This window comes from Schistocerca piceifrons, chromosome 8, assembly GCF_021461385.2.
Source record: "Schistocerca piceifrons isolate TAMUIC-IGC-003096 chromosome 8, iqSchPice1.1, whole genome shotgun sequence".
Lineage (NCBI taxonomy): Eukaryota > Metazoa > Arthropoda > Insecta > Orthoptera > Acrididae > Schistocerca > Schistocerca piceifrons.
In genome coordinates this window covers 243,500,872-243,523,593 of record NC_060145.1, presented here as the reverse complement: position 1 = coordinate 243,523,593, position 22,722 = coordinate 243,500,872, and the positions used below count along the sequence as shown (strand labels likewise).

The following is a 22,722-nucleotide window of genomic DNA, read 5'->3' as shown; positions in this document are numbered from 1 at the left end:
TTTGAAGGCAGAAAACTTCAATTATCCGTGTATCTGACGCGTGGCAGGATTATCTGATCCCTGGCCGTAGGACTGTAAAAAAGTGAACAGCCGGCTGATAATGGGGCATTACCTTGCACAATTTCAAGCAAGTTTCTGGCACAGCTCATGGAGATGACTAGCGCGGCCTTTGGCGGCCTACCGGTGAGTGGGGAACGATGCCCTCCAAGGACCTTATATATTACGGCGTGCGCATCGGAGGGCACTAGTTCTCCAGGCACCTCCAGCAGAAATGGCCGTCATCAGGGTGAGTCACCGGGATATATTCTGGTCCTTGTGTAATAATTGTTACTAGTAAAACCTGTCCGCTACTGTTGGTGTCGTAAATGCCTGAACAAAGGCCTGTCATTTTGCGTTTCAATGGACTGGTAGACCTGTAACACAATTTACATACTCCATTAGCAAATTTTTAATAAGTAAAAGTTATCATAGCAGGGCAAGTTGGTTTTTATTAACTCCTTTTTAAATTTTTTGTAACTTGTCGAAGAAATTTTACTGAGCGAATAGCAGAATTTTGCTAGAAACTCTACGTCAGCTTCATTATGTAACTGCAAAATAATTCCCGCTATAGTTAATGAAAAGAATAAAATAGGTTACATACGTAGGTCATAAATATAGTAAGCGGACAACTTTCTGAGTAGAGAGATTCATAAATGAATATCTGAAAGGTTCAGTCTAATGTCCATCATGTAAGTAAAAGACGCATTTAATACACAACAAGCAGTACTAGCACTTTTAGCAGATGTATGTCAATATACGGAATCAACAGAAGAAATTCTAAATAACATGTGTAATCAAACTGTTGTCTTGAATATTCTCTCTATGTTAATAACAACGACGGCCTTAATTCTCACAGTAGCGACAGTATTCGCTGCCTAGACACTGAGGAGAATTTACTTTTGTGAAAAATAAATAAATAATTAAGTGAACACGTTTGAGAAATCGTGAAATGCTTCTGTTAAGTCACTTTATTTTGTGCTTTCTCAAGTCTTGGAGACAAACTACTCCATTTACTCATTTTTGTATTTTGTGTCATTACAAGTTGTGGACGGAAACTGGCATCCTACTGTTTTTACTACCACTGCTGTACTGTAGAATTGTATTCTCTAGTAACCTACATTTCGTTGCAAGAAATTTGTAGTGAGGGTAATATGCTGTATTCACGATGGCTCATATTGTACAGTATCAACAGTATTTCGTCACAGTATCAACAGTATATTCCCATTAGAAACACGTTTCAAACAATTCATTAGAATTTAATTTAGCGTAGACATTTGTGTACTATATTACTTTCAAAACTTTTGGTGGCTAATTTAGTAACAGACGACTCCTTTCACTCCATCAAAATTTTTTATGGAATGTGTAACTTCATTAATATTACTACTATTGTTATTATTTAATGGATTTCTCCTTTTGCACGATACTGTTTTCTAGAGGTCAGTTTGAGCAACACGTTATCAGTAACCTGTGTGTTAACCGAGAGCCCCATGTACTGCTCTGCAGGTGTTCTGCACAAGTGTCACCTGCAGTCGCCATTACAGTGAAAGTAGCAGATAAGGTTCCTGTAGACTCTTCACAGTTTGTTTTGGGATAATTCCGTTCTTGAAATTTATACTGGGTCAACGTAGACGTATATAACTTCCTACACAACTTTTACGTCGTCTGGCATATACCTATATTTACTCATGTCCTGAGTTTAGGTTATCTGCAGATTATGGGTTGCATTTAGCGATGTTTATGAAAAATAGTTATTATTGGCATCAGACTTTCGCTACAAACATTTGTCACTAATATGCAACCTCTGTTCGTTGCCTTGATTTCAATAAATGCTCAGTGGCCAAGCGTATTAATGTCAGGCTGCCAATGATCAGGATTCTAACTTCTGCCGATCCTAGGATTTTTTGTGCCACTTGTCGCTTCTTTCACCTCCTGGAATCATTTTTTTTACTATAAAAGGCGTCAAGAAGTACTGTGGGTCTGTGTTTACGTCAAATTGTACTTGCCCCTGTAATTAGCCACGTAAATAGTTTCAAAGGACGAATGAAAGCAACGTCATGCAACTTCCAAAATGACCCTATGTAGTAAAGCTCTCCGGTGCTGAAACAAATCTCTGTATTGAGGACAACTTTGGTTTTTCTACACACTGGCCTATACATATAGCTCTGCTCTAGAATTAGTTTGATATGACTCGGTCTCTGAATAGGAGCCGCACATACACTACTGGCCAATAAAATTGCTACACCAAGAAGAAATGCAGATGATAAACGGATATTCATTGGAAAAATATATTATACTAGATCTGACATGTGATTACATTTTCACGCAATTTGGATGCATAGATCCTCAGAAATTAATACCCAGAACAACCACTTCTGGCCGTAATAACGGCCTTGATACACCTGGGCACTGAGTCAAACAGAGCTTCGACGGCGTGTACAGGTACAGCAGCCCATGCAGCTTCAGCACCATACCACAGTTCATCAAGAGTAGTGACTGGCGTATTGTGACGAGCCAGTTGTTCGGCCACCATTGACCAGACGTTTTCAATTGGTTAGAGATCTGGAGAATCTGCTGGCCAGGGCAGCAGTCGAACATTTTCTGTATCCAGAGAGGCCCGTACAGGAACTGCAACATGCAGTCGTGCTTTATCCTGCTGAAATGTAGGGTTTCACAGGGATCGAATGAAGGGTAGAGTCACGGGTCGTAACACATGTGAAATGTAACGTCCACTGTTGAAAGTGCCGGCAATGCGAACAAGAGGTGACCGAGACGAGTAACCAATGGCACCCCATACCATCACGCCGGGTGATACGCCAGTATGGCGATGACGAATACACGCTTCCAATGTGTGTTCATCGCGATGTCGCCAAACACGAATGCGACAATATTGACGCTGTAAACAGAACCAGGATTCATCCGAAAAAATGACGTTTCTCCATTCGTCCACCCAGGTTTGTCGTTGAGTACACCATCGCAGGCGCTCCTGTCTGTGATGCAGCGTCAAGGATAACCACAGCCATGGTCTCCGAGCTGATAGTCCATGCTGCTGCAAATGTTGTCGAACTGTTCGTGCAGATGGTTGTTGTCTTGCAAACGTCCCCATCTGTTGACTTATGGATCATGAGCTGCTGTACCTGTACACGTGGCTGCACGACCCATTACAGCCATGCGGATAAGATGCCTGTCGAGATGACAGGCTCTTACGAGGCCGTTTGGATCCAGCACGGCGTTCCGTTTTACCCTCCTGAACCCACCGATTCCATATTCTGCTAACAGTCATTGGATCTCGACCAACGCGAGCAGCAATGTCGCGATACGATAAACCGCAATCGCGATGAGCTACACTCCGACCTTTATCAAAGTCGGAAACGTGATGGTACGCATTTCTCCGCCTTACACGAGGCATCACAACAACGTTTCACCAGGTAACGCCGGTCAACTGCCGTTTGTGTATGAGGAATCGGTTGGAAACTTTCCTCATGTCAGCACGTTGTAGGTGTCGCCACCGACGCCAACCTTGTGTGAAAGCTCTGAAAAGCTAATCATTTGCATATCACAGCATCTCTTTCCTGTCGGTTAAATTTCGCGTCTGTAGCACGTCATCTTTGTGGTGTAGCAATTTTAATGGCCAGTAGTGCATTACCGAGCTCATACATATAACTGACTGCCATGACTTTCTTCAGCTGTGGAGAGTCACAGCATCACTCCTACGTGAATTGCCACGCTCAAGGTGATCAGTCTGCTAATTTCAGGTCTTGACATTTCATGCTACATGTAAAACGCATTTTTCGGAAGTAACTGAATTTTTTATTGGAGGTACATGGACGATGCATTTAGCCTATTATTTTAAGCAGAATTTATTTTTATAGTCATCACGAGTATACTTCGGTTCAAACGTTTTTCGCTTACGACACTATCATATCTGATCTAAAGTTTTCCTGTATGTGCAATTTAGCCATTTACTGAGGAACGAAATGTTTTTAAAACCACTATAATAAAGATGCAATGAGATATTTTAAGTCTGTATAATCAAGTTAGTGGCTAGTATCTCTTATAAAAGTCATATCACATCAACATTCACTGGACATCAGAACATTTTGAGGGTACCATTTCCAACCAAATAACAGTTTCCAACCTTGGAGCCACTAGGAAGGCCGATTTGGAGAGTATGATGCGGTGGAAAATTACGTAACGATCACTTGTTTTGTTAGAACTCGTATCGCCCTCCGAGGTGTGAAACGATTGTAGAATGCATTGCTGTCACTGTCGATCTTCGATTTTGGAGGGCTGATCTGCTGTGATTATCGTCTTGGTGTTCGAAAGACGACAATATGGGCACCTTCTCAGTGTATAATAATAATGAAGTTTCTGATGGTTTGGAAAAAAGTATCTTCCTACTTTTTTCGTGGGAAAATTCTGAGCAACTGTTGATTTTTTTTTTTAAATTTTGTGTGTGTAGGGCACCAGTTGAAGTCGAAGTCTTACAATAAGCCGTTGTATCTGATTAGCACAAACATGTACTCGTAAAAGATAAAGTTTATCGAATAAGCTGTTCATACCTAGAAGAATTTTCTATAACACAAATAAAAAGTGTAGTAGTGCGTGTTCTTCGGTACTGTTTATATATTTCTTTTTCTGCAAGTACCGGTACGATACGAAAACTGCTCTGGTGCGAAATTCAGATACCTAGTCATTCATTTCTCGAGCCATAAACAGGCAGACGCTACCCAGCAGTGACACAGATTGTACCCTCGCATTCATTTTAGGGAAATACTGTGTTTGCTGTTGCTTAAGCAGAAATACACGCTATTGCTTTTTCGAGCTCCATTATCATGACACTTCACCTCTTCGATTTAACGTTTGGAAGCAGAAAACTTTTTTCTGTGCGTGGCAAGATTAGCTGGGTACAGCAGTAACACCACAAGAAACTGAAGAGCCGCCTAGTAATGGATAATTATGTTGAGCAATTTCAAACAAGTTTCGAGCACAACGTCTTGTAAGACGACTAGCGCTGCCCATGCCACCTACCGGTGAGTGGGGGGGGGGGGGGGGGGGGGGACTGGTCGATTCCCTCCGAAGACCTTATATAATACAGCGCGCGCATCGTAGGTCACTAGTCCCCCAGTCCCCTAGAAGCCTCCAGCAGAAATGGATACCGGCAGGGTGAGTCACCCGTATATATGCTGGTTCTTTTGTGATAACCTCGTTAAGCAGTGTATCTGCTACTGTTACTGTCGTAGGTATTAGCACAGGACTGTCGTTTTGCATTTTAAAAGATTGGAGGACTTCGAACACAATTTACATATTCACTTATCACATTTTTACAAGTAACCTATGTCACAATCGTGAAGTTGGTTTATATTCACTTCTTTTTGTTTTATTTTTGTGACCTGTCCAAGATATTTTACTAACTAAATTGCAGAATTTTGTTTGAAACTCTTTCTCAGTTTCATTATGCATCTATCAAATAATTCACGCTCTAGTTAACGAAAGGAATAAACAGGCTGTGCCAGGGAACTCATAAATGTAAACAGTGGATAACGTTATGAGAGGAGAGATTCATGAACGTATATCGACAAGATACGGCCTTATGTCTGCAAATGTCCATCGTATAAGTAAAAGACCAGCTTCACGAACATCAAGGAGTCCTAGCACTTGGTGCAGGTGAGTGTTATAACCAATATCAGTACACGAACAGCAAGAGAAATATCTGTAAAGAAATATGTGTATGAACATTCCCTCCCTGCTCACAAAAATAGCAACCTTACACCTCACATTATAAATTACAACTCCAGTTATACTTCGTGGACAGTAGTTAATAGCCAGGTGAGAAATTTTGTGCCTAGACAGTGAGGAGAATTCATCTTTGAAAAAAAAAAAAAAGCACCAGCATCCTGAAACGATACTATGAAGTCGATTTCATTTGAACTTTTCCAACTCGTGGAGAGAAACTTCTCAGTTTACTCATTTATGTTCTTTTTGTTATTAAGAGTTAGGGGGAAAGCAACAACCCGCTGCTCCTACAATAAGTACCATTCTGTAGTATTTGGTGTAACTTACTTATCGATCCCAGAATGAGATTTTCACTCTGCAGCGGAGTGTGCGCTGATATGAAACTTCCTGGCAGATTAAAACTGCCTTTCGCGGGCAAGTGCTCTACCATCTGAGCTACCGAAGCACGACTCACGCCCGGTCCTCACAGCTCTACTTCTGCCAGTATCTCGTCTCCTACCTTCCAAACTTTACAGAAGCTCTCCTGCAAACCTGGCAGAACTAGCACTCCTGAATGAAAGGATACTGCCAGGAAGTTTCATATCAGCGCACTCTCCGCTGCAGAGTGAAAATCTCATTTTGGAAACATCCCCCAGGCTGTGGCTAAGCCATGTCTCCGCAGTATCCTTTCTTTCAGGAGTGCTAGTTCTGCAAGGTTTGCAGGAGAGCTTCTGTAAAGTTTGGAAGGTAGGAAATGAGATACTGGCAGAAGTAGAGCTGTGAGGGACGGACGTCAGTCGTGCTTCGGTAGCTCAGATGGTAGAGCACTTGCCCGCGAAAGGCAAAGGTCCCGAGTTCGAGTCTCAGTCGCGCACACAGTTTTAATCTGCCAGGAAGTTTTACTTATCGTTGCAAGAAATTTGAAGTAAGGCTACTGTTTTAAGTTGACTCACGAGCATATTGTACAGCAAAGCTAGTTTGAGCACCTCATCATAGTATATGTATTCTCAGCAGCAACTCGCTTTAAATAGTTCATTAGAATTGAATTCAACCTAGGCATTCGTGAACAATGATGACTTATTACTAACAGGCAATTTCTTTTTATTGATGCCGCTTTTTTCACCTCTGGAAATTATTTGTTATTGTGAAAAACATCAAGAACCATCGTGGTTCTGAGTTTGCTATAAACTGAAGAATCCCTTGTAATTGTCCACGTCGGTCGTTCCAATAGACAGATGAAAGCAACGGCATGCAACCTGCAATAAGAGCGTGTCTAGTGGAGTTCTCCACTAGAGGATAACTTTATTTTACAGTTCACTAAACTAAACATTTAGCTCTGCCCTGTAATTAGTTTGCTTTAATGTAGCTGTCCATGCTACTCTATCCTCTGCGAGCCTATTCATCTCGGAATAACTTTTGCAACCCATATCCATCTGAATCCGCTTACTGTATTCATCTCTTGCTCTCCCTCTACGATTTCTAACACCCACACTTTCCTCCAGTACTAAGTTGGTGATCTCTTGATGTCCCAGAAGTGTCATATTGACCGATCGCTTTTTTAGGTCAAGTGGTGCCACAAATTTCTTGTCTCCCCAGTTATTATTCAGTACCTCTTCATTACTTACGTGATCTACCGACCTAACTTTCAGCATTCTTTTGTGGCAGCACATTTCGAAAGCTTCTCTTCTCTTTTTCTCTAAACTGTTTATCGTCCATGTTTCACCTCTATAGACGGCTACACTCGATACAAATACTTTTAGAAATGAATTCCTAACATTTAAATCTATTTTCGTTGTTAACAAATTTCTCTTCTTCAGAAAAGCTCTTTACGCCATTGTTAGTATTCATTTTATATCCCTTCTACTTCGGCCATCATCAGTTATTTTGCTGCCCTAGTAGCAAAACTCGTCTTTTAATTCGACTGCATTCCTTTATCCTTGTTTTGGTTTTGTTGATTTTCATCTTATATCCTCCTTCCAAAACAACGTCCGTTCCATTCAACTGCTCTTCCAACTGCTTTGCTGTCTCTGGCAGAATTACAATGTTATCTGCAAACCTCAAAGTTTTTCTTTCTTTTCCCTTTCTTATTTCTTTCCTCTGAACTTTAATTCCTACTGCTTGTTCAACGTACAGATTGGATAACATCAGGGACAGGCTACGAACCTGTCTCACTCCCTGCTCAGTCACTGCTCCCTTTCATGTCCGTCGACTGGAGTAGTATTTATTCATTTATTGCTTACTTAGCCGGAACTGATTAGGGCCTAAGGCCATCTCTTACAGTTAACCCGGAACAGCACATACCAAGGAAATTTTACAACAATAAATTCGCCAAGCCCAAATACTACCATTGGATTGCCATAGGGTACAGTCTGACTCATCACTCCATATCACTCGTTTGCAGTCAGCATCCGTCCAATGGCTTCGCTCTTTACACCACTTCAAGTGTCGCATAACAATGACTACAGAAATTAGTGGAGTATGAAGAGCTGCTCGAATACTGTGTCCCAGTCTTTTTTACCTTCTAACGCACAGTCATCGTACCGACTGCTGGAAGCACTTTGGAACTCATGGGTCATTCTTTCCACTTATTTCATACGATTTTTTACAGCGACTCTTCACAATGCTCGGCTGTCCCTGTCCGTCAATACGTATAGTCCGCCTGTTTTTGGTTTAGCTGTGGCTGTTCCTTCACGTTTCCACTTCACAGTCACACCACTAGCAGTCGTCATTCAAAAACTCAGCAATTCACGCGCTTTCAAATCTAAACTGATGAGTATCCTCGCGGGCCACTCCTTCCAGTCTGTCGATGATGATAATGATGATGTTTGGTTTGTGGGGCGCTCAACTGCGAGGTTAGCAGCGCCCGTACAAATTCCGAACCTTTGCTTAGTTCAAACTCGCCACTTTCATGAATGATGATTAAATGAGGAGGACCACACAAACACTCAGTCATCTCGATGTAGGAGAAATTCCCTGACCCCGCCGGGAATCGAACCCGGGAGCCCGTGCTCGGGAAGCGAGAACGCGACCGCGAAACCACGAGCTGCGGACTCTAGTCTGTCCAGGAAACCCTTGAAAAGTTAAAGTGATCCCTACGTTATATTGTTGATTGCGCTTTTATAAACTTATAGTCTGTCGTCCTCTTAGGATTCATAAACATTTTATTTTATTTATTAATACTTTTCTGTCGTAATCTCATGTACTGACACGTTCTGTGGCTACGGACATTTGCTCCTCAGTTTGGTCCTATGCAACTAGACGTGTTAAAAAGAAAAAGAAAAAATTAGCAGCTGTAGAAGGGTTTTAGATCTCCCTTACGATTTCTTACCCATGTCATAGCGAATGACTAGTCCACATAAGAAGTCAGTGAGCACTCCTGACGGACACATCCTGCTGTTACTGGTCCTCTACTTAAAACAGCGCCCGCCTCCTTTTATAGTGGCTGCCCCACATCTAATGGTCAGTTCTGCATTATATGGTGTGCACAGATTAATTTTATAGGGGAGTGTATAAGCGGTACATTTCATGTGCACTCGCATTTCGCCGTCATATCTGGGTGATGTGTGGCTGTGGTCGACTGATCTAGCTACAACACTTGCACTGTAGGTCGCGACTGATTGCTAGATGGAAATGATGGGTACTTCGTGGATGATGGGAGGCCGCTCTGAATTCCCGTCCCCCTCTTGGCGGCTCATATGTTGTCACCATCAGAGGTAACTTAAGAGGTGCTCTGGCATCCCCAAGCAGCGTCCTTTTTCACAGGTCTCTTTTATTGAATGTTTTAGAGTCAAGTATCTTATACCTAGTACAGTGTGTAACATGGCTTCAAGGGGAAACAGTCGCTTTTGACTGCTGGACAGTTGACTGCAATGGATACAGCTTCTCCACCGCTAAAACCTCTGGGGTTCCTCCGCCGTGAAGCTGCTGATCACCAATGGTTTACCATCGCTGTTTTCGTCCGCTGAATTAGTGTTTGTACGATTTCCATATTTGATTTCTCCGGTACTTACATTCCTGTAAATCATTCCCCCTGTCTGAGACCTAGGGAACCGACGGATGAAAGGCTAACAGTCCGCGAGTTGTTACTGTTATACTGTACTAAAATAATTATCATTACACTACTACTAGTTGAAATTACAGAACAAAGAATGATAGCAAAAGTTTAAATATTACTTATGACTGTATTAGGAACGATATTTGCAGGTGACGTGGAGACATACAGAGAGAAAAATTTAATACTGTAGTTTAGCTTTTTCTAGCAGCAGCAAAGGTTCTAAACCGGCAGGCCATCGATTTGAAATGAGCTCGGATGATAGATAAGGGTATTTGGGCATCGTCGTAGGGGACCAGCACTTGACCGTTATGAGCTGGAGTGTCCCTGGGTAAACGATAAACTTTCGCACGTAGCCGATGCTATCGCTACCTACCTCGCTACAAAGAGTGTTCGACTGATGCTGTGGTCGTCACATCCTTCAGATCCCTCAATCGTTGCAAACATCGGGTCATGGGATGCTGCTTCTACTCAACCATGCCAATTTTTGGTCATCCCATGACCCGATGTTTGCAATGATTGATAAATCTGAAGGATGTGACGACCAGAGCAACAGGCGATCACTCTTTGTAGCGAGGTAGGTAGCGACAGCATCGACAACGTGCGAAAGGTTAACGTTTACCCAGTGATACTCCAGCTCATAACGTCAGGTGCTGGTCCCGTTCGACAATGACAGCTGTAGTCTGGCACCGTTCGTTGTCCATGGTTTCACTATAAATGGTTCAAATGGCTCTAAGCACTATGGGACTTAACATCTGAGGTCATCAGTCCCCTGGACTTAGAACTACGTAAACCTAACTAACCTAAGGACAGCACTCACATCCCTGCCAGAGGCAGGATTAGAACCTGCGGCCGAAGCAGCCGTGTTGTTCCGGACTCAAGCGTTTCACTTTAAAAGAAACCGGAATACTTGACTACTCCTGTCTCCAGTGTTGCCGTCGGACCCAGCGCTGTTCACGTGCCTGCCCCTGCTGTCAGGTCACGAGAAACTGCAACAATAATAGCTGTGCTAACAGTCTTGGGTGCTCCACATGTCATCGCTCGGTCCATTTGGATATACATACATCAAAAAAGTTTTGCATCACCTCGGTTCCGTAAATTTCGGAAGTTGTACAGAAAATTGGAATAGAGATCAACATCAACATCATTTCTGCCCTTTTTATAGCTCGTGAAAACCAGACATTGCATGTTGTACCATCCTATAGCGAGACCTTCACAGGTTTATGGACCAGATTTCTGTACGCAACGGTACCTCTAAAACCTAGTGGCACGTCCTCTTCCATTGATGCATGTCTGTATTCGTCGTGACATACTATCTACAAGTTCATCAAGGCACTGATGGTTCGGATTATCCCAGTCCGCAACGGCGATTCCGCGTAGATCCCTCAGAGTAGTTGGTGGGTCACGTCGTCCATAAACAGACCTTTTCAATCTATCCCAGGCATGTTCGATAGGGTTCATGTCTGGAGAACATGCTGGTTACTCTAGTCAAGCGACCTCGTTATCCTGAAGGAATTCATTCACATGTGCACGATGGGGGCGCGAATTGTCGTCCATGAAGCCGTTACGGCGCCTACCATGACCACCAGCGGTGTACGTCAGCCCCACATAATGCCACCCGAACACAGCAGGGAACCTCCACCTTGCTGCACTCGCTGGACAGTGTGTCTAAGGCGTTCAGCCTGACCGGGTTGACTCCAAACACGTTTCCGACGATTGTCTAGTTGAAGGCATATGTGACACTCATCGGTGAAGAGAACTTGATGCCAATCCTAAGCAATCCATTCGACATGTTGGGGCCATCTGTACCGCGCTGCATGCTGTCGTGATTGCAAAGATGGACCTCTCCATGAACGTCATGGGTGAAGCTGCGCATCATGCATTCTATTGCGCACAGTTTGAGTCGTAACACGACATCCTGTGGCTGCACGAAAAGCATTATTCAACATGGTGGCGTTGCTGTCAAGATTCCTCTGAGCCTTAATATGTAGGTAGCGGTCATCCACTGCAGAAGTAGTAGCCCTCGGGCGGCCTAAGCGAGGCATCTCATCGACAGTTCCTGTCTCTCTGTATCTCCTCCATGTCCGATCAACATAGCTTTGGTTCACTCCAAGACGCCTGGACACTTCCCTTGTTGAGAAAACTTCTTGGCACAAAGTAACAATGCGGACGTGATCGAACCGCGGTATTGACCATCTAGGCATGGTTGAACTACAGAAAACACGAGCCGTTTACCTCCTTCCTGGTGGAATGACGGGAACTGATCGGCTGTCGGACCCACTCCGTCTAATAGGTGCTGCTCATGCGTGGTTGTTTACATGTTTGGGCGGATTTAGTGACATCTCTGAAGAGTCAAAGGGATTGTATCTCTGTGATACGATATCCACAGGTAACGTCTATCTTCAGGAGTTTTGAGCGCATATTTTTCCCTGAGAACAAGCCACATCCTAACTCGAAGTAAGTTGGCTGTACGCGTGAGCAACAAGTCTGACCTCTCGCGCGCTACTCGCGTGGGGCTAGAGCCTGCAAGACTTTGATTGTGGCCCTCCTTAAACCATCCAGTCCGTATTCGCATTACAGCTGTGGGATGCTGATTAACATGAACACCAGTATCGCGAAACGATAAACTTCAATCTCGGTACTCCTGCCACTGGCGATTTTCGATACAAGTTTACTGACGTTTGCCCTTTTTACACAAGCCTCTCACAAACAACCATCGTTTCAGTGCAATGTCAGTGCAGTGTAAAATTTTCTACCGCGTAAAATCTACATCTGCTTTCATGGATTAGGTTCGAGGAACCTGTTCTGGTTTCAACTTCTTAGCTCCATCGCTTCCTGCAACCACCTATGTTCCTCACAACTGTAGGGTATATATTGCAGAAATTTCTAGTGTGTCTGCCATCCTGCTCCTTTTGGTATGTTTCTTCCATTTATGGTTATATGTGTCGGTTTTCTCTCTTATTACAAATATTTTAAGGTCATTGCTTATGTCTTTGTTTCTTAATCCACTGTCCTTTAACTCAGGTGCGACCAAAAATTCGGCCCAAGGGCCAGGCATTGGCACGAGTGCCATGCAACTCAACCTATCTGGCACATTTTCCTCCACCATTACGCCACGCTTTCTGACGATGACGAGGGGGAAACGCGTAGACTTGAAATTTCAATGCACCAGTACTGTGGAGGATTTGGTTTTATATTTCACATTCCTCAACAACATAGACGAAAAACAAAACAATGTTTCAGTATTATACAATCATTTTTGGCCCGCTGAAGACCTATAATTTTTTATAAAAACAAATCTTTCTCACACATTCGTATATGTTGATCGAAATAATTTAGCACTTTTGCAACCTCGTTATGGAAACATGGAAACTCTGAAGAAAGAAATGTACACATCCTGATCAGTCAGTTACATTTCTACTGAAACGGCATACGATCTCTAAAACAGCTGTGAGATTGACAGTGCCCTCAAAACGTGTATTAAGTTAAACTTGTAATTTTTGCAAGGCCACAATGAATTATTCAAACATCGCTATTTCTTTAATACCATTGAGCTTAGGGACTGAACTCTGTCAGAATGTGTCCTTGCTATAATGCGATTTTCTCTTTAAATGCATCTCCAGCAAATCAGAAATAAGTTGTTTATCCGCTTGCAGTGTCCTGCTGTCGGCAGTGTGCAGCCAAGCACACTTAAAATGCAAGGTCAACAATCCATTCTGGGTGTTCTAATTTTCGTTACTGCACTCCTTTTTCCTTTAAAAATTCAACAACAGCGAGTTTTAAATTGAAAAATCGTTTCAGGCAGGCCGCTTGAGTTTACTTTTCAGTAATACATAAAGTCTCGATACTCTTTGTTCAGTTTCATTGAAAATTGTAGGAAGTGACAGCGGAATATTGCATGAACGTATTCGCCATTCCAAATATGGGTGGCCATCAGCTGTAAACTTGAATGACGACAATGGAAATTTGTGCAGGACCTGCACTCGAACTCGGATTCCGCTTATCGCTGCTTACTGCTCGCGATAAACGGGAACTGGTGTGTTGCTAGTGAATTAGTGCGAAGGACTAAGAGTGTATGCGACAGAACCATCGATTAGCCGTATTTGTAAACGCGCTTGCTACAGTGCCACACATATGCACTAATGATGATGCTGATGTTTGGTTTGTGGGGCGCTCAACTGCGCAGTCATCAGCGCACATACAAAGTCCCAATTTTTTACACAGTACAATTTTTACACAGTCCAATGTATACACTGTCGCGAATGATGACGATGAAATGATGTGGACAACACAAACACCGAGTCCCCGGGAGTTACACTAATGAAGAATATGCGGGTATGGTGTATGTTTACGGCTTCTGCGAAAGTAGTACTCCTCCAGCTATTGAAGAATACCATCGGTGCCTTCCGAATTGTCGATTTCCTGATAGATTGTTTGCCACAGTTTTCAACAAAGTATGTAAAACAGGTATTCTTCCAATGTCCCATTTTTCTTTTGAACGTGTAGTTCAACGACCTGTTCAGCAACTGCAACATATTGTTGAAATGGTGCAGCCTAGTCCTATCGCCAGTACACGGCATCTTTCCGCACTAACCAACGTCCAACAAACACGGGCATGGCGAATATTACTTGCAGAAAACTAGTAACCATTTCACACACTTCATCTCCACAGTCTTCACACTGACGACAATTTCACAAGACTTGACTTATGTGACTGGTTAAATGAAACTCGTCATTTGCTTCTATTACTACCATTCGCTGCTGAAGCCACTTTTACACGGTTTGCAATCAACATCACACGTAATAATCGTTGACTGTCGCAGGAAAATCAATGGGCTACAGTGGAAATCAGTTTCCAAGTTCCATTTTAGAAGGGCGAATGACTGGACAGAACGGGCTTTTTTTTCCGAAGCTTGTCCACGTTTTACGAGACATGCTGTGGAATATCTCAGCCGCTCTTATCCTAATCGCTGCGTTGGTCATGGTAATACAGTTAACTGGCCATCAAGAGTGCCATACCTTACGCCATTAGATTTTTGTTTATGGCATTGGATGAAGGCTGAGGACTACAAACGAGCGGACAATACGCGACGTGAACTGAACTGCTTGGTCGCATCAAGGGCTCTTCTGTCGTCATTATGGAAGCTGCAGAGGCACTCAGACAAGCGACACAACATCGTCTCCCACAACTACACAAATATATTGAAGTTTACGGTGAAATCTTCGAACATCTATTGTGAACGATGCTGCATGTGTAATGTGACATCAACGATAACGTTTGGAGACGGATTTACTTGTTAATATACGTATTGTCCAACTGATACTTCGTGAAGCGCATGCTTTAACGTTTACTTACTGTTGTATATATGTGCTAGTTTAAACCTGAGAATGTACAGAATAACACAGAAAATAAATATCAGTTTACATTGAATTCAGAATATGGCATATGTCCATATGAAATTTATTGCTCCAAGTAATAGCTTGTCACACCTCTGAATGTTGACCGTTGCCCCTGACGCACGCTATACACGGTGATTCAGTTGCCCCTACTACTGTCTTTCATGCAACCTGTAATGCGTTCTAATACCCATGTGCAAGATTTTCATATTCATCGTTTGCTACGTGTGTACTATTAGTCATACAGAAGAAAATGAATAAGACGTTTTTGTCATCCAGGGATGCGTTTTCGCTAGAAGCCGTAGTTTTCGAATTATTCAAGGAAAACGTACAAAAGTAACCTCCAAACGCATTTTTCTTGATTAACTGGAAAACCTTGGCCTCCAGCACAAAATTTAATTACATTATGTTTCCTAAAAAAAAGGCCTGTTCAATTTTTTTCGGTACAGCTTTCCGCTTAGCGCAAAACATAACATGAAAATCTTGCATGCGGGTAGCTGAAGAGGTAACAAGTTGAAGGCGTTGCGGGCTGCACGAAACCCAGTGACACGGGCAGCTGAATAATCTTGTATAATAAATTCAACAGACTTGTGAAAAACTCAAGCTTGTTCAACTTCTTGGTAGTTATAATGTCGTACTTACTTCGTTTATTTCTTGTTTTTCTTACAAATTTAGTTTCATTCTATGAATTTTAAGGTCTATATCAAGTGTCATACAATTTCCATTTATAAATCCATATTGTCTTTAATTAAATTTTGTTTTCTATTATACAAACCAACCTGAAAATGGTAATCATCCAAATGTATTTCGACTTTGTAACAGAATAACAAGTTACGTCATATATCATACAACTGAGCCAAGGAACACATACTAAGCAGCACTATATCGCTGTAGACCGTTTCTCAACTTTTACTAGTGTCATCAGCTGCGGTAAAGGTTTTTTATGTTTAGGCAGATTCTTGAGTCATTTAAATACACTCCTGGAAATTGAAATAAGAACACCGTGAATTCATTGTCCCAGGAAGTGGAAACTTTATTGACACATTCCTGGGGTCAGATCACACTGACAGAACCACTGGCACATAGACACAGGCAACAGAGCATGCACAATGTCGGCACTAGTACAGTGTATATCCACCTTTCGCAGCAATGCAGGCTGCTATTCTCCCATGGAGACGATCGTAGAGATGCTGGATGTAGTCCTGTGGAACGGCTTGCCATGCCATTTCCACCTGGCGCCTCAGTTGGACCAGCGTTCGTGCTGGACGTGCAGACCGCGTGAGACGACGCTTCATCCAGTCCCAAACATGCTCAATGGGGGACAGATCCGGAGATCTTGCTGGCCAGGGTAGTTGACTTACACCTTCTAGAGCACGTTGGGTGGCACGGGACACATGCGGACGTGCATTGTCCTGTTGGAACAGCAAGTTCCCTTGCCGGTCTAGGAATGGTAGAACGATGGGTTCGATGACGGTTTGGATGTACCGTGCACTATTCAGTGTCCCCTCGACGATCACCAGTGGTGTACGGCCAGTGTAGGAGATCGCTCCCCACACCATGATGCCGGGTGTTGGCCCTGTGTGCCTCGGTCGTATGCAGTCCTGATTGTGGCGCTCACCTGCACGGCGCCAAACACGCATACGACCATCATTGGCACCAAGGCAGAAGCGACTCTCATCGCTGAAGACGACACGTCTCCATTCGTCCCTCCATTCACGCCTGTCGCGACACCACTGGAGGCGGGCTGCACGATGTTGGGGCGTGAGCGGAAGACGGCCTAACGGTGTGCGGGACCGTAGCCCAGCTTCATGGAGACGGTTGCGAATGGTCCTCTCCGATACCCCAGGAGCAACAATGTCCCTAATTTGCTGGGAAGTGGCGGTGCGGTCCCCTACGGCACTGCGTAGGATCCTACGGTCTAGGCGTGCATCCGTGCGTCGCTGCGGTCCGGTCCCAGGTCGACGGGCACGTGCACCTTCCGCCGACCACTGGCGACAACATCGATGTACTGTGGAGACCTCACGCCCCACGTGTTGAGCAATTCGGCGGTACGTCCACCCGGCCTCCCGCATGCCCACTATACGCCCTCGCCCAAACTCCGTCAACTGCACATACGGTTCACGTCCACGCTGTTGCGGCATGCTACCAGTGTTAAAGACTGCGATGGAGCTCCGTATGCCACGGCAAACTGGCTGACACTGACGGCGGCGGTGCACAAATGCTGCGCAGCTAGCGCCATTCGACGGCCAACACCGCGGTTCCTGGTGTGTCCGCTGTGCCGTGCGTGTGTGTGATCATTGCTTGTACAGCCCTCTCGCAGTGTCCGGAGCTAGTATGGTGGGTCTGACACACCGGTGTCAATGTGTTCTTTTTTCCATTTCCAGGAGTGTAGTTTCATCTGCGCTTCTAAATAATGTGGATTTGTCGTCCTACACGGTGTCTACTCGTCGATCGATTTTGACCTCGCTGTCTGCTTGAAGTACCACTCGATAGCAGTTTGGAAAGGCATGTCTTAGGTGCACAACTTTTTGCTAATGAACTTTCGAATCAAAAACATGTAGTTCTCTTCAAATGCTCCCTGCGTGCTTTCATTTGGACTAATGTGAAAAAGGGTAAATGGTATTAGATGAAATTGAGCCCACAGTCATTTGGTGACACACACACACACACACACACACACACACACACACACACACACACAGACACGCACGCACACAAACGCGCGCGCGCAGTGTTCAGTCACAGAGACTCACCTGCTATGAGATTGACTGTCTCTAATAGCATGAACAGATGCAGTTGTGAGGGCAATGGAATCTCTACTTCGACAACATGTTGGAGGAGAGGCAGCCCTTAATAGTAGCTTCCCGGCGGAGGTTCGAGTCCTCCCTCGGGCATGGATGTGTGTGTTTGTCCTTAGGATAGTTTAGGTTAAGTAGTGTGTAAGTTTAGGGACTGATGACCTTAGCAGTTAAGTCCCATAAGATTTCACACACATCTGAACATTTGAACAATAATAGCTTTATAGGAGAAATCTCTCCATCACTTGGCACTTGCTTCGTACAGTGGTATAATGAATTGTATTAAATCTCTTACGGTATGTGCAAGTAGGTGTTCTTTTGTTTTCTTCTGACGTATGGGATAGCCCAGCATCTGGTTTCCCTTTTTGATAAATTGTTTTCTCGCGAGAGCCGACGAGGTTCATGTACACAGGGCAGCCTCGGTGCAACTATATACTCAAGACCAGGGGGTAATTTGACCTTATTAGCCAGGACGAATATAGTGTTTCATCCAGTAACTCACTCAGGAGCAGTGGTGGAAGAGCGAATAGTGGAGATGGAGGCGTGAGAATGCGAGTTCAACAGCCTTTCAGGATAATATGAAAACAAATCTTACACCATTTCGTAATCCACTTAGCTGTAGAGCACAACTTACATATATGTGAAGTTTCATACATACGGTGATTCACATTTCCTTTTAAAGGCTTCTAGAGTTTGTAGAAGGGACTTTCTACGTAAAGTTTTGATAAGGAAAACATTTCCGAAAATGTTTCGTTTGGATGTAAAATAAGTTTAAAGATTGGACTATTTTCGTATCTCCCGCTTCAGCGCACGCACACAGCGGAGACAATGTGCTCTGCCCTTTGAGTTCTACAGGTGCACTCTTCGTCGGGTTCTCTACTGCGTGACGAAGGATTTCCTCTTCAAAGTCAACAATGCGGCGCCTCCACGGAGCACCATAGTCAACCCTCCTAGTGGAGAACATACCAGTTTTTAAGCCATTGTGTATTCGGAAAAAATGGCATGCGATTTTATAATTACGGCGAAGACTGACGATGGTATCATCTTCTCAGTGTGCCTTAAGTGAAACAGGAGATCCCATTTTCAAACTCATTTCGTATATAATCGATACGTCCCAGATACGAGTCTTCATTAACACTTTACCTGCTATGTCCTCTCTACAAACCCTAGAAACCTGTAACAGGAATTGTGAAATATTTTGTAAAGAGCGAAAAAAATTGCAGCCTTTTTTTCAGTTCAAGAGATATGCTCACCTAATTTAACGTCTTAGAGACGCTGGTACGGTGATAAAATATGCTTCTCCTTTTCTACACATTAAACTTCACGTCTGCGTTAGTTGTGCCCTTGTCAACTATGATACCGCTGAGTTCTTACTGTTTAAGCTTCATCCATTTTCCTTTTCATATTCCTGGATGGATCACGAAATGCGATAACATGAACGTAATTTTCAGTTTGGTACCCCTTGATAATACCCAAGAAGGCGCATTTCGGTAATAGGTAGTGATGAGTCATGCAGATAAGTTTTGAACCAAGCGTATAAATTTGTCAGATGATTGTGCACCAAACGATTCAGTAAGATACAGAGGTCTTCTTGCCATGATATTTTCTATGAAGATTAACTTTTCGCCCAGTTAAGAAATAAATAAATTTGTACATAAAGCCAAATTATGTTGAACTTTTCCGGTATGACTGACTGGTTACCCCACATAGACGAGTTCTTTTTCTGCTGTCGCTATAACTACGAACACAAAGAGACTGAAAAGGAAATCTCGTCACGTTCCAGCGTTCTGAAGAACAGTTTCATATGATAAAGAATTACTGTTCGAAAGTCTTGCAAGCCATTATGAATTATTTGTTATTGTTGCAAAGGACAAAAACGTTATTTCCAGTCAAAAGCTTCACTTTTGAGAACGATAGAATCAGTTAACGTTGCACACAAAGTAAACTATGTTTGCGGTGTTGATTTGCTTTGTGTTAGTTCTCAATTTGTTATAGCTCTTTGACATATACACCCACAAAAAACGTTCTGAACAAAATATGGCGTTCCTTTGAAATTTACAGATGGACATTCGGTTGTAGAATTCCATTTCTTATCGAGATAAATCACAAAAGTAACCATATTAACGTAAGTACAGATGATGTCAGTGTATTTTAGTAACTTGTTACACCACTAAAACTGAACAAGAAAAAAAAACATTAGCACTGGGTCACGCTGTCACTCATTTACCAAATTTGTGTCGTTGTCACGAAAAAACTAGATTTTATGTGAATGTGCACTCGCGAGTAAGGGTGACTATGATTGTGCTTGTACATTTGGTATGTACGTTCTTAGTGGTTGTGTTAGAGAGCAGTCTAGTGTTTCAAATGCAGTTATCTTTTATGTTGTACATATTTTTCAGATTTTCTTGGTTGCTGTGTTCCTGAACGCTGTTCTAGCAGCACCGCAGTTTAGCCCGGGAGACGCTACCATTCGTCTACTGGAGAATGACTTCAATGGAATTGACCCGTGGCACTGGAAGTATGTCACTAATGTATTATGATTAACACACACGCTGTCACACTTAATGCTAATACATTTAAATAAAACGTTTCCTATGATTTCTCATTAAACACGAGACTGTGCTCAGTATAGTAAAAGTAGAGAAATAATGACAGTCTCTCAACTAATCACGCTGTACATAGACCTTAAAATAAAATACGGGACACTGGCGCAGAGACTATGTTGTGAGGAAACATTTCTCCAGCGTTACAGATGTCGAGAAAAGCAAGTGTGGTTAAACTCCCCATCGAAGACAAGGTTACTTTATCATTGGGGACAGAGTATAGACTCACGTTTGACAGATATACCGGTTCTGTTCTGTTGGAAGAAAATGAAAATGAAAATGGTGCGTTAGAGATGTGATTCTCGCACCTACAGAATGCGAGTCCAACTCCTTAACCATTATACAATTTACCATTGTTCCATGGAACCAGCAACCTCCTGGATTTCTTACTCCTTTCTGATTTTTGAACCTATGTCTCGCCACGATGTTATTCAGCCTGTATCCTCCCGTATCTGTCTTTCCTAGGTAAATCCTATTTTCTTTTATTTTGAGCAGTATATTTATCACCACTAGCTCAGATTTATCACAGAACTCAAGGAGGTGTCGTCTCTTTTATTCCGAATGGCTATAATATATACTCTGTATTTCTTTTCTTTTTCCTTTGTCTTCACCCTCGTACTACAAAACTAATCTAATCTTTCTCCTCTCTCATCTCTACTACCGGGCCAATATTCTCCCTTGATGCAATCTTTTTTGCTTTCCCACCTACAGTGTTCCAACCCCCACGATTGTTAGATTTTCATCTCCTTTTCCTAACTGAGTTAGCTATTCAATGCCCTCACATACTCTAATTCTACATCGTATGTTTTTGACGCTGAAATGTATACCCTAACTGTTGTTCAAGTACAAATTGTTGTTCTTGGCGTTGGTTTCCTGCCAATTCTGATGAGAATATATTTGTCACTGAATTGTTCACAACACCTCAGTCACTACCATGAGTTTCCTATTCGTAACGAATCCTACTCCCGTTTTCCTGAGACAATCTGTTTTAACATTCACGTAAATAATGTAACCTCCCTGAGAGACAAATACTTTAGTGCTGGCTTGCTTTTGTAAGTCACTGTCATTGTACGTTAAGTTCCGTGTAAGTATGCGTTTTCAAAAAAGTGTTGAATCTAGATCAGTTTTCTGTAGTAACATGGATATTTGAAAGGAAGTCATAAAATAAGATACGATTTTCAATGTAAGTAAAATAAAACTAATTCAGTTCTTTTCTTAGAAAATTATCTATTTAGTTTTAGTGCATTGTTGGCTCAAATTACAGTAATGTAGGAGTTTTCAGCAGCAGAAAGTGGTATAACATGAGGTGGATTCTTTACGAGTAAGAAAGTACAACAGAAAATGAGTTACTGTGAACAGTTCAGTGGAAAGTTGTTCTCATCACATTCGACAGCAAATCAACGCGGACTGCGATAGCTTAGTTATACCTGCTAAGGTCGCAAGCAGAAGATGAATAGGTAGGAAAAGTATATAAGGATACTAAACGGGTCAGATGACAGATGTCAAATGAAAACCTAATGATAATAGCGACTGAACCGCAATTGTATGGGAAGGAACAGAGTTACGGGTTAATATGTGCTTGGCAGTACGAATCAGAGAAGAGAAAGACTAATTAACTTCTGCAATAAATTTCAGATGGTAATAGCGAATACTGTGTTCAAGAAACAAAAGAGGGGGAGGTATGCTTGGAAAATAACTGGAGACGCTGGAAGATTTCAGCTAGATTACAGAATTGGCAGACAGAGATTACGAAATTAGATACTGGATTGGTAGCGATGAATTGGGGATTTTCCCGTACAACAATTTCACGAGTGTACCGTGGACATTAGGAATCCGGTAAAACATCAAATCTCCGACATCGCTTAGGCTAGAAAAAGATCCTGCAAGAATGGGAACAATGCTGACTAAAGAGAATCGTTCAGCGTAACAGAAGTGCAACCATTCCGCAGATTGCTGCATATTTCAACGTTGCGCCATCAATAAGTGTCAGCGTGGGAAACATTCAACAAACATAGTCGATATGGGCTTTCGGAGCCGAAGGTCCGCTCGTGTGCCCTTGCGGACTGCACCACACGAAGCTTTACGCCTCGCCGCGACCCGTCAACATCGACATTGGACTGTT

At 42.8% G+C, this 22,722-nt stretch overlaps 1 protein-coding gene across 2 annotated transcripts in view; it reads left to right on the top strand.

Moving 5' to 3' along the window:
• The first annotated feature begins 245 nt into the window (after positions 1–245).
• Positions 246–22,722, top strand: part of LOC124711532 (flexible cuticle protein 12-like) — a 37,946-nt gene continuing 15,469 nt past the window's right edge. The window contains exons 1-2 of one of the 2 annotated variants that reach the window (XM_047241660.1): positions 246–286; positions 20,397–20,515. In XM_047241660.1, coding sequence (XP_047097616.1) covers positions 272–286; positions 20,397–20,515 — 134 coding nt within the window. In that variant the 5' untranslated portion in view covers positions 246–271. Of the gene's footprint in view, positions 287–5,174; positions 5,203–20,396; positions 20,516–22,722 lie in introns of those variants that run through there. The other variant, XM_047241661.1, reaches the window with a different exon arrangement.